Source organism: Zootoca vivipara, chromosome 6, assembly GCF_963506605.1.
Source record: "Zootoca vivipara chromosome 6, rZooViv1.1, whole genome shotgun sequence".
Lineage (NCBI taxonomy): Eukaryota > Metazoa > Chordata > Lepidosauria > Squamata > Lacertidae > Zootoca > Zootoca vivipara.
Window position 1 is genome coordinate 59411530 of NC_083281.1, and position 13791 is coordinate 59425320.

Here is a 13791-nt window from a genome sequence, read left to right on the forward strand (position 1 = left end):
GTGTGGATGGTCCAGTATAAGCCATTGACCAGTGCATCAATCACATTTTGCAAAAAAACAACAACACCAGTCTGGAGGGGCCCAGAGTTGAGTCTTTCAACAATGTGGATACGAAAGCCAGAGAAGGCTTGGGCATTTATTAGTCTCATGAAAATAGGTGTGTACCAAATCATATCCCCTTTCTCATTTGTGAAATAGTGGAAGGTGTTAAAAGAGCATTCATGATTACAGATAGCAGTACAATAATAAGGGACACATTAAATGAAAAATGGGGTCACGGAAATCATTTGGAATAGTTTTATTGGGATTTCTTGGGGAGGTGGGGCTCTCTCCAAACCCAAAGGACCAACAAAAATGTACAGAAAACAGAGAAACAGCAGCAGAGAATTAAAAATAACAACTTTTAGCAATGCCAAGTCACTGTTCTGTAGCTCCCCTCCTCCACAACCCCATCTCAAAGTTTCAAGGAAGGTGAATCTCTATGAACCTAACCCAGAATTCTTTGCTCTGCCTCCTTGAGAGTAGGGGATATTCTCTTTTTACCGCAGATAGAGTGGCAGTTAGGAAGGGTGGTACAGGCCTTGCTTTTTGGTAATGTGCACATGGACACAAGAGGCAAAGGGACACCCTTGCTACTGTTTCTCCTGCTTCATCACCCCTTTAACAGCAGGCAGAACATAATAAGAGTCCGCTGGATCAGGCCAGTGGCCCATCTAGGTCAGCATCCTGTCCTCACAGTGGCCAACCAGATGCCTGTGGGAAGCAGGACCTGAGCGCAAGAGAGCACTTCCCTTCCTGTGGTTTCCAGCAACTGGTACATTATTCAGAAGCAACACTGCCTCTAGCTGTGGAGTTTAAACAGGAGGTTAAAGTGCATTAAGGAGTTATTAAGCTGAAGGGTAAGCAGTAAGAGAATGGGGTATGCAGAGATATAAGGAATGAGGTGTAGCCAATCACGTTTTACTCAGAGCTGACCCACTGAAAGAAACAAATCTAGGATAGTTATGCCCATTAATTTAAATGAGTCTACTCAGAGCATGATCAATACTGGATACAACCCAGTAGCTTGGGAAACAACAACCAATGAATTTCTTCATGGGAACAGATTTAATGGGTGGTGTTGAGCTCTTGTATCCATCCTAGCAAGTATATACTGGATCTGCCAAGCCCAGGCGGATTATTCTTTACAAAAGCTTCAGTGTTCGTGGAAACTGAAAGCTGGGCAGAGGAAGGAAGAGGAGCTGTAAATTGTGGCCTCCATACTCCCAGGAAACACTGATTGGTATGACATCCCTGGAAACAGACCTTGATCAGATGAGCAGGAGTCACAGCAGATCTCCCACCACAGGTGCTTGAGAAGACCATCGCTATTTGGCCATTGCAGCTGGGGAGGCCCAGTCTGGCATCATTCCCTGCTCTCTTTTGGAAATGTGGGAGACCAGAAGGCAAGTTTCTGGAAACGGGAAGGTCCCACATCCATGATCACAAAGCAACTGCTGTGGGGAGCTGGAAGAATGCAGGACACCCCGATAACAGTCATCCAAGAATGGGAAGCTTAAAATCGCTTTCCTGCAAATGACCCAAAGGTGGACTCAGGCAGAGGATCCCTTATCCTGGGTTTCCTCTGGACTCCATCCCAGAGAGCAATGCAGAAATGAAGAGGCCTCCTCGACTACCTAGTGACCAAGCAGGCTAGCAGCTAAGGGGATGCATGCCACCAGCATGCAAATGGCACCATTTGGATGGATCAATGACAGCACAATAGGAGGAGGAGACACATTTGCAGAAGGACTCCAGGGGATTCAACGCCACCCTAATATGTAGGCCCCTTTGCTGTTTTTTCAAAATACACAAGAGTAATGGGGCCATATACCATTCTGTTTCCTAAACTGAGATGCACCTAGATCTTGCTGCAACCAAAAGGTCAAGCCACACACTCTTTGGAGCGGTAGGTACCACCCAGTTGCAGAATCTGAATCAGAAGAAGAAGAAAACACACCCAACTTCTGCTGCAGGACGCAACTCCAGGCTCTGCTGCTGCAGATCTTCAGTCGTCCGGGACTCTCCTCCTAACCTCCACAAGTGGTCTCAGGTTACGTTTTCCAGGTAGCCAGCCAAGCTCAACATGGCTCTCAGGTTGCAGCAGGGCAGCAGGCCGTCTCCTCATGCCTCAGGAGCAGGGACATCCGGGAGAAGGTCTTCAGGCAGGTGTGGCACTGGTACTTCTTGATGTCGGAATGGGTCTGCAGGTGGGCGCGGAGGTTGGAGCGGTCGGCAAAGGCTCGGCTGCAGTGCGAACAGGCGTAGGGCTTTTCACCTGGAAAGGGAGGCCAGAAAGAAAGACGGATGAGCAGGCAATGCCAGGGCTGTTGTAGGACCTTGAACCTGGTTTGGTAGCCAGTGAAGATGCTGTAGCAACAGAGTCTCGTGTTGTCATATAGATGTCCCACCTGGCCAGCACATTCTGCACTAGAGCTGGAGCTTCCAAACCAGGCCCAAGGGCAGCCCCACATACAGTACATTGCAGTAATCCAGCCTCAAGGTTACCAATGCATGAGCTGCAGGCTATCCCTGTCCAGGAACTGCAGCAGCTGGTGAACCAGATAGAGCCTCCTAGCTACAGAGGACACGTTAACCTCAAGTGATAAAGATGTATCCAGGAGTACCCTCAAACTATCCACTTGCTCCATCATAAGGAGTGCAACTCCATCCAGAACAGGTAACCTGCCTATCTCCTGAACGTGGGAACTACCCACCCCATCTTCCCAGGATTCAAGCAGTTTATTGGCCCTCATTCATTCCACCGCTATGTTCAGAAACTAATTCAGAACTTTCACGGTCTCTCCTGATTCCAATGTTATGGTGAAGTAGTGCTCACTCCATGAACCTGTGACAGCTTCATATAGATGCTAAACAGCACTGGGGAGAAGACAGTTCCCTGCAAAACTCCATAGCACAAGCGCCAGGGGGCCAAAGAGCGCTACTCTAGGAATATGGCCTGAACATTTATTTATTTCTTACATTTATATGCCATCTTTTCCTCCAAGGATTTCAAGGTGGTGTACATGGTTCTCCCCTCCCCATTCTATCCTCACGTGCTATGAGGTAACTTAGCTGAGAGACAAGAAACTGGCCCAGCCAGCTTCATGGCTGATTTCCCAGGTCCAATGCTCAAATTACACCACACTGTGGCCCTCCCATCACTTTTTTTTTTATTTAGACCATGGGTAGGCAAACTGAGGCCCGGGGGCCGGATCCGGCCCAATCACCTTCTAAATCTGGCCTGCGGACGGTCCTGGAATCAGTGGTTTTTTTACATGAGTAGAATGTGTCCTTTTATTTAAAATGCATCTCTGGGTTATTTGTGGGGCATAGGAATTTGTTCATTTCCCCCCCTCCAAAATATAGTCCGGCCTCCCACAAGGTCTGAGGGACAGTGGACCAGCCCGCTGCTGAAAAAGTTTGCTGACCCCTGATTTAGACCATTTCTATACCACTTTAGTACAGGAAACTAGAGCAGTAAATGCTACAAAAATACACAATAAAACCATATCTATATTATATCTCTCTCCCTCTCCCTCTCCCTCTCCCTCTCCCTCTCCTCTTTCCTTCTGCCACAATCTCCTCAATGAAAACCTCGCAGCCTCCTGGCTCTCACCTGAGATTCCAACCATCCACCCTGGCTCAAACCCATCCACCAAGGGCTCAAACAAAACTCACAGATCACTCCCTTCCAAAATCAGACAACCAAGAGAGTTCCTGGAACCTGCTCACCTCACCCTCATGTCTCACTCTTGGCTTGCGTTTATGGGCTTGATGGAGCTTCCTCGGACTGCCTCTCATTCAGCACTCAATCAGCTGCATGGCTCATATCCAGCCCCAAGGCTTAGCAGCCTTCGTGAGTTTTCCAGGGGTCCCAAGGATGGCAGCTTGGGTATCCTCTTCCACTAACTGTTCTTTCTCAGGCCACTGCACAACTCTCCTGTTCCATCATCCCCAACCAATGGCCATGATGGCTGGGGCTGATGGGAGTTGGAGCCCAACAATATCTGGAAGCCACCGGGCCTCCCATTCCTAATCTAAAACAAAGATGGGCTTGGCACAGTGACTTTCTCTCACAATGGGCATCCCTGCACTGCAAACTTTATTTTATTATAATTTTTTGTTTGAAAACACATTGCTAAACTGCTTACTTTTTTTAAAAAAAAAACCCAAACAGCTTACAAAAACCCAGACATAAAAACAGTATCATAAAAAACAAATTAAGCAGAAATCTAGTAATAGCAGGGGTCCAGTCTCACAGGGCCAGGAAAAGTCTTTACATATTTATTTTTACAATTATATTCCACCTTCCTCCAGAGAGCTCAAGTTGGCATACATAGTTCTCCTTTTCCTCCTCATTTTATCCTCAAAAGAACCACCCTGTGAACCACCCTCTCAGCTTAGGCTGAGAGAAAGTGAGCTTCATAGCTGAGTGGGGATTTGAACCCTGGTCTCCCAGGTCTTAACCACTACGCCACACTGGCTCACAGCTGTTCAGTCATAGCTTGTGCCGTGAACAACTTCAGGGGCAATGCCCTACACTGGAGTTATTCATGCAAGTCTGACGCAGTATTTACATAAAAAACATCTGACGGGCTCAGCTGGATTGGAATGAGGTTCTCTCCAGCATAACAGTTCTCAGCTGCTCTTGGGTGACCTTTCCCCTTTAAACGCTTCTGCCCAGTGAATCATAAAAAGTGCCCTGCTGGATCAGAGCAAAGGACCCTCCAGCCTAACAGTCTGCTTCCCAGAAGTAGCCACCCAGGTGGTGGAGGGACAAAGGAAGCCCTGGTAGCAACAGCTTGCAGTTGTGGTTTGTTCCCCCAACAACTGGTATTCAGAGGTACACTGCTTCTGGATGGGGAGGTTCGATTTAACAGGATTTTTTTAAAAACAGTGAGGCAAAGGCTCTTGTATGTGTTTCTTTGTACAGTATAGCAAATTCCACTTGCACACTGAGAAAATAGGTGGACAATGCTATATATATGTAAAAAACATCCTGAGTTATCCATCCCAATTAAGTCAGAGCTTAATTAAGGTTGAGGTTCACTCCACCTTAGGCCCAGAACCCATTTACAAACCCAGAGCTGAGCGCTGGTTCAGGTGACTTAACAAGACGAGTGCCTCTCTGAACATGTGCAGAGTGCATTTCAGGAGAAGGCTGGTGGAATGGTTAGAATCTCAGACCAGGACAGGGGAGACCTAGTGAAGCTCATTGGGTGAGCTTGGGTCACTGACCAACTCACTCTTGCCTTCCGTATAGGGTTACTGGGAGGATAAAATGGGGGAAAGGGTGGCCTATATACAGTGCCAACCAACTTGGATCCTACAACTGGCAGGTGAGGCTGCCCGGTTGGCGTTGACCCATGACAGGGTCTTTTCAGTGATGGTTCCCCAGTTGTAGAATGCCCTCCCTAGTAAAGTACGGCTGTCTCCATCATTAGTAACTTTCAGAAAGAATTTGAAAACATACAAAGGCATTTGCAGGCTGAAAAATAGTATTCCTTGCAACCTTGTGATCGTTGGATGGAATAATGTCTTTAACTGCAATTGCTTTTGGAAAACGATTTAACTGAAACTGTTTTTAATTTTAATTGTTTTCAGAATGTTTTAACTGTTTTAGAATCTTTCTGCTTTGTTTTTAAATAGTGTATCTGTGTGCTGCTCTAGGCTTCTTGGGGAGGAATTACATTCAATAAATAATAAATATCAAATAAAAGAAATAAATAGAACCTCCTTGTAGCAACAGCAGAGGCAACATTTATCATAGCAGAGTGTGAGCGCCCAACAGTTCCCCCCAGCCACACCAAAATGCAAGTGTTCTCCAAACCTCCCCCCACTTTGCTTTCCCTTCTTTTCCATGCATATTTGCCCCCTTCCTCAAGGTCGCCCCCTACCTGTGTGTGTCCGGATATGCCCCTGCAGCAACCAAGGCCGGGAGAAGGCTTTACCACAGATCTTGCACATGCAAGGCAGCGTGTGGGTGCGGATGTGCATCTTGAGGGCACCCAGGCTGGCGTACTCCTTGTCGCAGTGCTTGCAGTTGAAATACTTCCTTGCCATGGTTGCCTGCAGCTTGCAGCGCTGCTGCCTATGTCGGGCCAGGCCTGAGAAGGTGCTGTAGGCCTTGCGGCAGTCCGGGCACTCAAACGTCTCCAGGGGGCCGGCAGCTATGCCTTGTGGCCCCTGCAGTTTGTCTCTATTTCCCTCTGCTGGGCTGCCCAGGTTGGGAGTCCTCCTTTGGAACAGGCTGAATGCCAACGGAAGATTGAGGTTGTTCTGGTTATCACGCAGAGGGGTGGCAGAGCCCCAGCTGCCTCCAGGGCTGCTCCCAGAAACCACTTGAGAGCTCGATGTGGGCTCCCCTTTGGCTTCGCTGCTCTGTGGGAGAGGTGGGGACAGGCAAGCAATGGCAGAACTGTGGTCCCAGAGGCTACCAGCTTCATAGGGGGCTGCCGGACAAGGCGTGCCATCTTGACTGAGGAGGGGGAATGCTGCCCCTCTCCAGGAGTGGCACAATCCACTGGATTCTGGGGAGAGACACACAAAACAAGTAAATAAAAAGCAGCCAGTGTTCCTCAAAAGCCCCTTCACCACTACCAGACAACATGCCTAGCCTGCATATTTTGGGAAATGGTTCATTCCCTGTATCTGAAGCCCAGTTCAGATGCCCACCAGAGAAGGATGTTAGGCTGGCAAACAGACAGGCATGAAATGCTAGGCAGGCTCCATACCTGGAACTTTCCAAACAGGCCTCTTTGGACCTTGGCTTACAGAAACTAATTGTGTTGTTGGATCCGACTTTGCAGCCTGTCCCTTGTGATTGTATCATTCTGTGTTGTTGCTGTTGGATCGCTAGTTTTTAATAATTTGCTATTGTTTTATTGAGATTCTTTTTAAAAATATAATCTACTGTATTTTTGTTCCCGATACAGAACAAAAAAGTAAATACAATACAGTAGTTGGTTTTAACTAAGAGGCATAAGAACATAAGAAGAGCCTGCAGGATCAGGCCAATGGCTCATCTAGTCCAGTATCCTCATCCCACAGTGGCCACCCAGATGCCTCTATGAAACCCACCAGCAGGATCCAAGCACAAGAGCCCTCTCCACTCCTGTGGTTCCCAGTAACTGGTATTCAGAAGCTTTACTGCTTCCAACTGTGGAGGCAGAGCATAGTCATCATGGCTAGTAGCCATTGATAGCCTTTCCTTCCTCCATTAATTTGTCTAATCCTGTTTTAAAGCTGTCTAGGTTGTTGACCATCGCTGCCTCTTGTGAGTTCCATAGTTTAATTAAACTCCTTTCCAGTATTATAAACCGTTGCATAGAAATCTCTCCTCAAGGCTGCCTCACTCAAAACATTTTGCATTATGCACTCATAACACTGCAATATGCACATGCAGTGTACACACAGTTCCAGCAAAACACGCGTCATACGGGCGCAGACGTCGCAGAAACACAATTTGCCCGCAGTGCCATGTATCAAGCACTGGAATCAGCACACCAGACACTAAGGTAACCTGGAAGCATTATTTTTAACAAATAAAACATATAATAGAATGCATTCAGAGAGATGCTGCCTGTTGCAACCACGTGGCCATAGTGGTTAACTTAAGAATAAGTTTTATTTTGCAAAGTGAGCTTCTAAGAAGTGTGTAAGGGGGTTGGAGAGCCACATTTGAGCCTTGCGTTGAAGTGCCAAGATGCTCACAAAAGTATTACGGTATTGAGCTCACCCTTATGAATACTGTAGAGCAAATACTATCCTGTCCTAAAGAGGCAACACTTGGCATTTTTAAAATATCTGCATGCCACCTGCTAATCTTGGCATTCTTTATCTGTGTACAAAAGGGTTCAGTGCAAGGGTAGAGGGACCCTGGCTACCTAACCTAGAAAAGTTGCTGTTTGAGTGAAATCTACCCTCCAGGCCACTTTTTACACATCACACTTTACCACAAGGAGGACACTGGGTACACCCCATGACAACACAACAGGGTTTTCACACCAATGCTGTGACATGGTGGCCCCAGCCTTTCCATGCATCTTATTTATGCACAATACAGCACATTCAGTTGCCAATAGGTGCCACTAGCTGTGTGGAAACTTTTGACACCACACAGTCAACTACACCACACACCCAGGGAAGCTATTTTGATGTGACAAAGGTACAGGATAAATGACTACGAAACTCACCAAGTAGACATTCTCATACAAGCATGTACTGAAGTGTGTCTGGCAGGGAGAAGGGAAACCTCCTTTTGCCCTGGCATCCACTCTACAGATTTCTGGGGCTGGGCAAATATTAGGCACTCCCCACCTTTTAAAAATAATCTTAGCAGTTTAACAGTATTTTACAGCAGAAACGCTTTTTAGTGTCCTAGAGTTAACATATTCTCTCCACTGTTGGCTTTAATTTCGTAGATTTAGATTCCTCTTGCTGAACCTAAATGTTGCATTTATTCAGGCTTTCTTGTTGAGTGAGGTCTGGCTGTTGATGTTTGGCGACTATGTTTCATTTGTATTATTTTAAAAACTCTGTATTTTTCCTCCAAGCTGCCTATGGGCATTTTGCATTCGACAAGGAATAACGGCAATTGCATACATAGAAATGTGAGATAGAACGGAGAAATAATCTCTGCTAGATTAACTTTATTTTTTAAAAAAACTAATATATTAATTATACTTGAGAACTCAGATGGTGTGTGTGGGGGGGTAACCCCCCTTTTAAAACCGCACGCGGACCCCCTTCCCCATAGCTGCCAAGTTCTCCCTTTTTTTAAAGGGAAATTCCCTTATGCTGAATAGGCTTCCTCGCGAGAAAAGGGAAAACTTGGCAGCTATGCCCAAGAAAAGAGCCGGGTATAAACGAAAGCCACAGTCCGAAACACACTTACTAGAGAGTCAATGCCATTGAGCGCCAAGGGACTTACTTCCGGGCAGACACGCATAGGCTTGTGCTGCAAATTAGTTTTCTATTTCCAAGCTCTCTTTAAGCAGCAAAAAGGACTTTAAAATATCACGCAATGCTAGGCAGGCATAATTGGGACAAAGCCCCTGCGGAGCTGCCTTCTGAGTAAACAAGCGCAAGAGCGCGCCTCTCGGAGTTTGAAGCGCAAAAGGAAGCTGGTTGGAGGTAAAAATGTGGAGAGGGAAGGGAGACAGCCTGCTCTATAGACCGGGGCAGGGGGTCGGGTCAGAGAAAAGCGCTCGAGGAGAGCTGCGAGAAGGGAAAGCTGGAAGGACCCGTCGTGGTCAGCGCGCTCAGCTTTCCAAAGCGCGCCGCGCGCCCTGGGCGCAAACCACCTCGGACCTCGCCCTTCCTTACCTTGGCGGCGCGTCTCCAACTGGCCGTAGTTGGGGACGCGGGTGCTGGAGGGCTTCTTGACCAAGAAGGAGCGCGGCATGGCGAGCGGAGAGTCCCGGCGAAGCGAGTCGACCGGGCAGGTGCAATAAACCCGCGGGCTCATTAGCATGGGCTTCCCGCCGAGCCAACCGCCGGCCGAGGGGCAGTCCTTGGCCGCCTCCGCCGGGGCCGCCCTCCCCGCGGCAGGTGCAAAGCCCAAGGGGCGGCCACGACCACGACGCCGGGGAAGCCCCGCGGCGGGCTCGCTCGGGCCAGAGGAGGGGATCACCTTGAATCCTCCCGCTAGCCTCCAAGGTTAAGGTGTCCAAACTCCGGCTAGGCGAGGTCAGCTTCTCCCGCCACCCCTCGCTTAAAGGAAAGGCATGTCGCGTCGGCGACTTTGTCCATACACACGGTGTGGTGCGGCAGGGCTTTATCTCTCCACGTCTGAAGTACCTAGAGCCCTGCTCCAGCTTTCACAAGCCTAGTCGACAACCAGGAGCCCACAAACAGGGCAGGAGGGCAAGAAGAGCCTCTCCAAATCACCCCCAGCAATGGTTATTCACAGGCACAAGAATATAGGCCAGCTGGATCAGAGCATTGGCTTATCTAGCTCAGTATTGTCTACACCGACTGGCAGCGGCTTCCCAGGTTGTCAGGCAAGGAATATTTTCTAGCCCACCTGGAGATTCTGTGGAGGGGATTGAACCTGGGACCATCTGCCAGCAAAGCAGATACTCTAACCATTGAACCACAGCCCTTCACAAATCAGGCAAGAGGGTCTTTGTTTCCCAAAGCTGCTGCGCTTTGTCTGTGCACTTATCCCACCTGAGTAAGTAGATTTATTTGGGGGAGGGGGGCAGGTTTTGTGTTGATTCGGAAATCTGCAAAGTCTATTTGAATGCTGACAAAAGAGTCAGCAGGATAAAAGAAGTGTGCATATGGCATAAGAAGCAAGCAAGAAGACCTCTCTCAAAACACTTCCAGGGCCCTTTTGAAAGTGTGGGCATGCTAGCCGGGGGTGATGAGAGTTGTCCTGCAAACAGGGGAGGGCACCAGGTTCTGGAAGGCTGGTCTTACATCTAGCTATGCAGGCATAGATGCACCTGCCAGCTGAGGACAACATTAATGCAGCGAACAAAAGTGGCTACCGTACTCTTCCGTAATGAAACTGGTGTGTTTTTAAGATGCCACAATGTTCCTTTTGAATTTTGCTGCAACAGACTATGACAGAGTCTCACCCTTCTGGGCACATCTCTTCTGAGGACAGGGAATGAACCAGTTGCAGTTTGGAGATGCCTGCCTTTCCCCACTCACACTTCATGCCTGTTAACTCCAAACGGCCGCATCCCATCTCCCTACAGCAGCAGTGGGAAGCAAATGTGGCCCTACAGAGCTTTCCATCTAGCCTTCTGAGGTCATGCCCCTCACTGGCCCAGGTTCACATCCTGCTCAAGTGTTTTTGCCTGGCTGGAATGTGCCCTTGAACTCAGATCATGCCCCTTGCTTGTCAGGATGGACAGAAATGTGTGTAGATATTGTACACTGCACATGCTCAGACGCTACACATAATCTTTTGGGGGCTGCATGCTGGCTCAGGCTAAGCCCTGAACACACTTAATTTTTCAGGGATGGGGATCAATTTTCCTCTCCTCCCCCCTTGGGCTTTAGCTTGTAAAATACAGACCCAATCTTGGCTGAGTCAGATTGAGGCCTTCTTTCCACCCTGGACCTGCTTATCCTCTGTCACCACCTCCCCACCCCACCTCCTGCCCCATTGCTTCACTGGGAGATCTCTGGGGCTTAGGGGATATTTGCTAACCCCTTTGAAGCATGGCAGTGGGGTGGGGGCAAGATAAGCATTATCGGGAAGAGCTCAGCCCCATAAACTTACTCACCTGGCCATTGTGTCTCAGAATTCCTCCTGCTGCAGTTTGCTTGAAGGAGGATCAGTTGAGAAAACAGACAATTATGTGATCTTGCTCCTCCTTGACTGCCTTCTGCTACTGGTTTACCCAGGCAGGCTGGGGCAGGGGGAAAGAGCTTTGTTTTTCGTTTCAAATATATGCCAAAGGCCAGTGGCTAATTTTTAGGAGCAGAGGAAATGGGCCCATATCAAAACAGACCATCAGGACAATTTACCCCAGCCTTTGGTGGGATTTAGTTGGCCTGCTCCTGATCCTTGGGTTATGAATGGCTGCTGTATTCTGATTTCCTCTTTATGAGAATTTTTTATAGAAATGTCAAGTTTGTTTTGGATGTAGGTTTCATAATGTTTAACTGTGTTGCATTGATGCCTTAAGATGATCTTTGTGAACCAGCCTGGGATCTGTTTTAATGAAGGGCAGTTTGCAAGTTCCATAAGTGAATTAATATAATGTTCACTGAACGGCAGCAGTAGCTCTCCAGGGTTTCATAGAATTGTAGCGCTGGAAGGACCACAAGGGTCATCTAGTCCAACCCCCTGCAATGCAGAAAACCTTTACGCAACATGGGGCTCAAACCCACAACCCTGAGATTCAGAGTCTCATGCTCTACCAACTCAGACAGAGAAGAGTCTTTCCCAGCCCTATCTGGGAATGCAGGGGATTGAACCTGGGACCTTCTGCATGCAAAGCACATGCTCTAATCTACTGGACTATGGCCCCTCCAAACACCTTTTTAAAAGGTGCAGGTGTTTAAGTCTGGAAGCAGTGCTGAGATTATGGAGGGGCCAGAGGGGGCCAGTCTCCATTGCCTTTTTGTGATGTCTGCTTTAGCTTTTGTTTGGGGAAAAGCTACAGAGCGACATGATTTTCTAGATCCATTTTAGTTAGGGTTTAGGGCCGGTTTTGGCACAGAAGCTGCTTTGGTTGCCTTGTATGATGACATCTGTCAGGAGAGAGAGATAGGGGAAATATGCCCCTGTTAATTCTCGTTGGCCTCTCAGAGGCTTCAGATACCATCAACTAATATATCCTTCTGGATTGGCTTGTTTTTGTTTTAGTCTGTATTTTGTGTTCTCATTTTGTAAGTAAGAAAGAAAGAAAGATATTGCTAAAACTGGAAGGAGTCAGGAAGTAGAGTATGGGGTTTCATTGAAGATACCTGCCTTCCCTTCCCCTCCCCAACTGAAGCTATGCCCAGTTGCCTACCCCCTGCTACAGGGATGCTTGAGAGCAGATGGGAAATGGCGAGGGTGAAGACACCCTGCTTCAGAGTCCTTTGCCAAAGGAAGCCTTCCTTCTTCTCCAGTCCTGTTGCCTTTACAGTCTGTTTCACAAGTCTGATGTGGGGAAGGGCCATAGCTCAGTGATAGAGCAGCTGCTATGCATGCAGAAGGCCCTAGGTTCAATCCCAGCATCTGCAGGTAGGGCGGAAAAGACTCCCTGTCTGAAAATTTGGGGAGCTGCTGCCAGCCAGTGCAGGCAATACTGACTGTGGGTTTGACTTCACCTGAGGCAGCTTCCTCTGTTCCTGTGAAGGCAGCAATTGTCATATGTAGCAAACGGAATGAGCAATTGGTGCCATCTGCCTACGGCCAGGAGTTTCTGTCAAGAAGCTTTGAATACCACTCTAGCAATGTGTTAAGCAGGTTCTAGCGAAGTTTCCTCTTCATTTAGCAAAGGCCACTTGCTGCCTTTTAACATTGTCCTCCTAGGTTCCTTTTAGCACTCAGCTACGGAGCCCCAGGCTGCCTGCACTGACCCCTCTGACATCAGAGCAATGGAGCGATGGCAGGCAGAGGAAGCATGACACCTCTTCTTGCCCAGGTCCCCGACCACATCATAAAAGCCCACTAGCCACTTCCTGCCAGACGACGCGTGCAGCCTACACGACCTGTAAAGGTGCTAGTGCCACATTCGAACATTTGGTTCTTAAAGGCGTCATGGCATTTTCTCACTTTGATGACACTGTTACATTTCTAGAATTTTGCTCCATGAAGAGGCGGTATAAAGACAGAAGAATCTGCCTCGCAGGCACCTGCCAAAAGGTCTCATCTATGTCTAGCCCAAAGTGAAATGACTAAAGTTTTTGCCAGCAAATTCAATTCAGAGCAGACTCAATCAAGAGTGGTGTGATCTTTCTCCCATCAGAAAAGGATTGTCCCAATTTCAGCGTTAATGGAATCATTTCCTGCTCTACAGATTCATCGCCAACGTCTACTGTTAAAAAAGGTCTGGTTTTTTCCTTGTGTTCAGTTGTGCTCTGCAGGGAAATGTGAGAGTTCCATATTCCTACCTCTGGCATTTCCCCCCCTTGGCCCTTCAGCTTCCATTGGCTGCAACTCATTTCCTCTGAATCGGTGTGTGTGTGTGTGTGTGTGTGTGTGTGTGTGTGTGTATGTGTGTATTGTGCAGGACCCCAACACAAGCGCACTCTCCATTCCTGTGGTTTCCAGCGATGGGTATTCAGAAGCATTAC

The 13791-nt window shown here is 48.1% G+C and overlaps 1 protein-coding gene across 1 annotated transcript; it reads right to left on the reverse strand.

The window, feature by feature from the left end:
- Positions 1-216: 216 nt before the first annotated feature.
- Positions 217-9470, reverse strand: SNAI3 (snail family transcriptional repressor 3). Its single transcript, XM_035121083.2, has 3 exons — positions 9370-9470; positions 5940-6572; positions 217-2317 (listed from the first exon to the last, which is right to left on the reverse strand). Exons 1-3 carry the CDS (start codon positions 9446-9448, stop codon positions 2133-2135), a joined length of 897 nt encoding a protein of 298 aa, XP_034976974.1. The 5' UTR covers positions 9449-9470; the 3' UTR covers positions 217-2132.
- Positions 9471-13791: the final 4321 nt, after the last annotated feature.

What these genes read in the sequence shown, in the direction of transcription:
- SNAI3 (XM_035121083.2), bottom strand. Translation starts at nt 9,448, where the DNA reads ATGCCGCGCTCCTTCTTGGTCAAGAAGCCCTCCAGCACCCGCGTCCCC. An exon ending in GTTGGAGACGCGCCGCCAAG is followed by an intron (nt 6,573 to 9,369) that starts GTAAGGAAGGGC and finishes GTCTCTCCCCAG; the next exon opens with AATCCAGTGGATTGTGCCAC. An exon ending in GCATATCCGGACACACACAG is followed by an intron (nt 2,318 to 5,939) that starts GTAGGGGGCGAC and finishes CTCCCTTTCCAG; the next exon opens with GTGAAAAGCCCTACGCCTGT.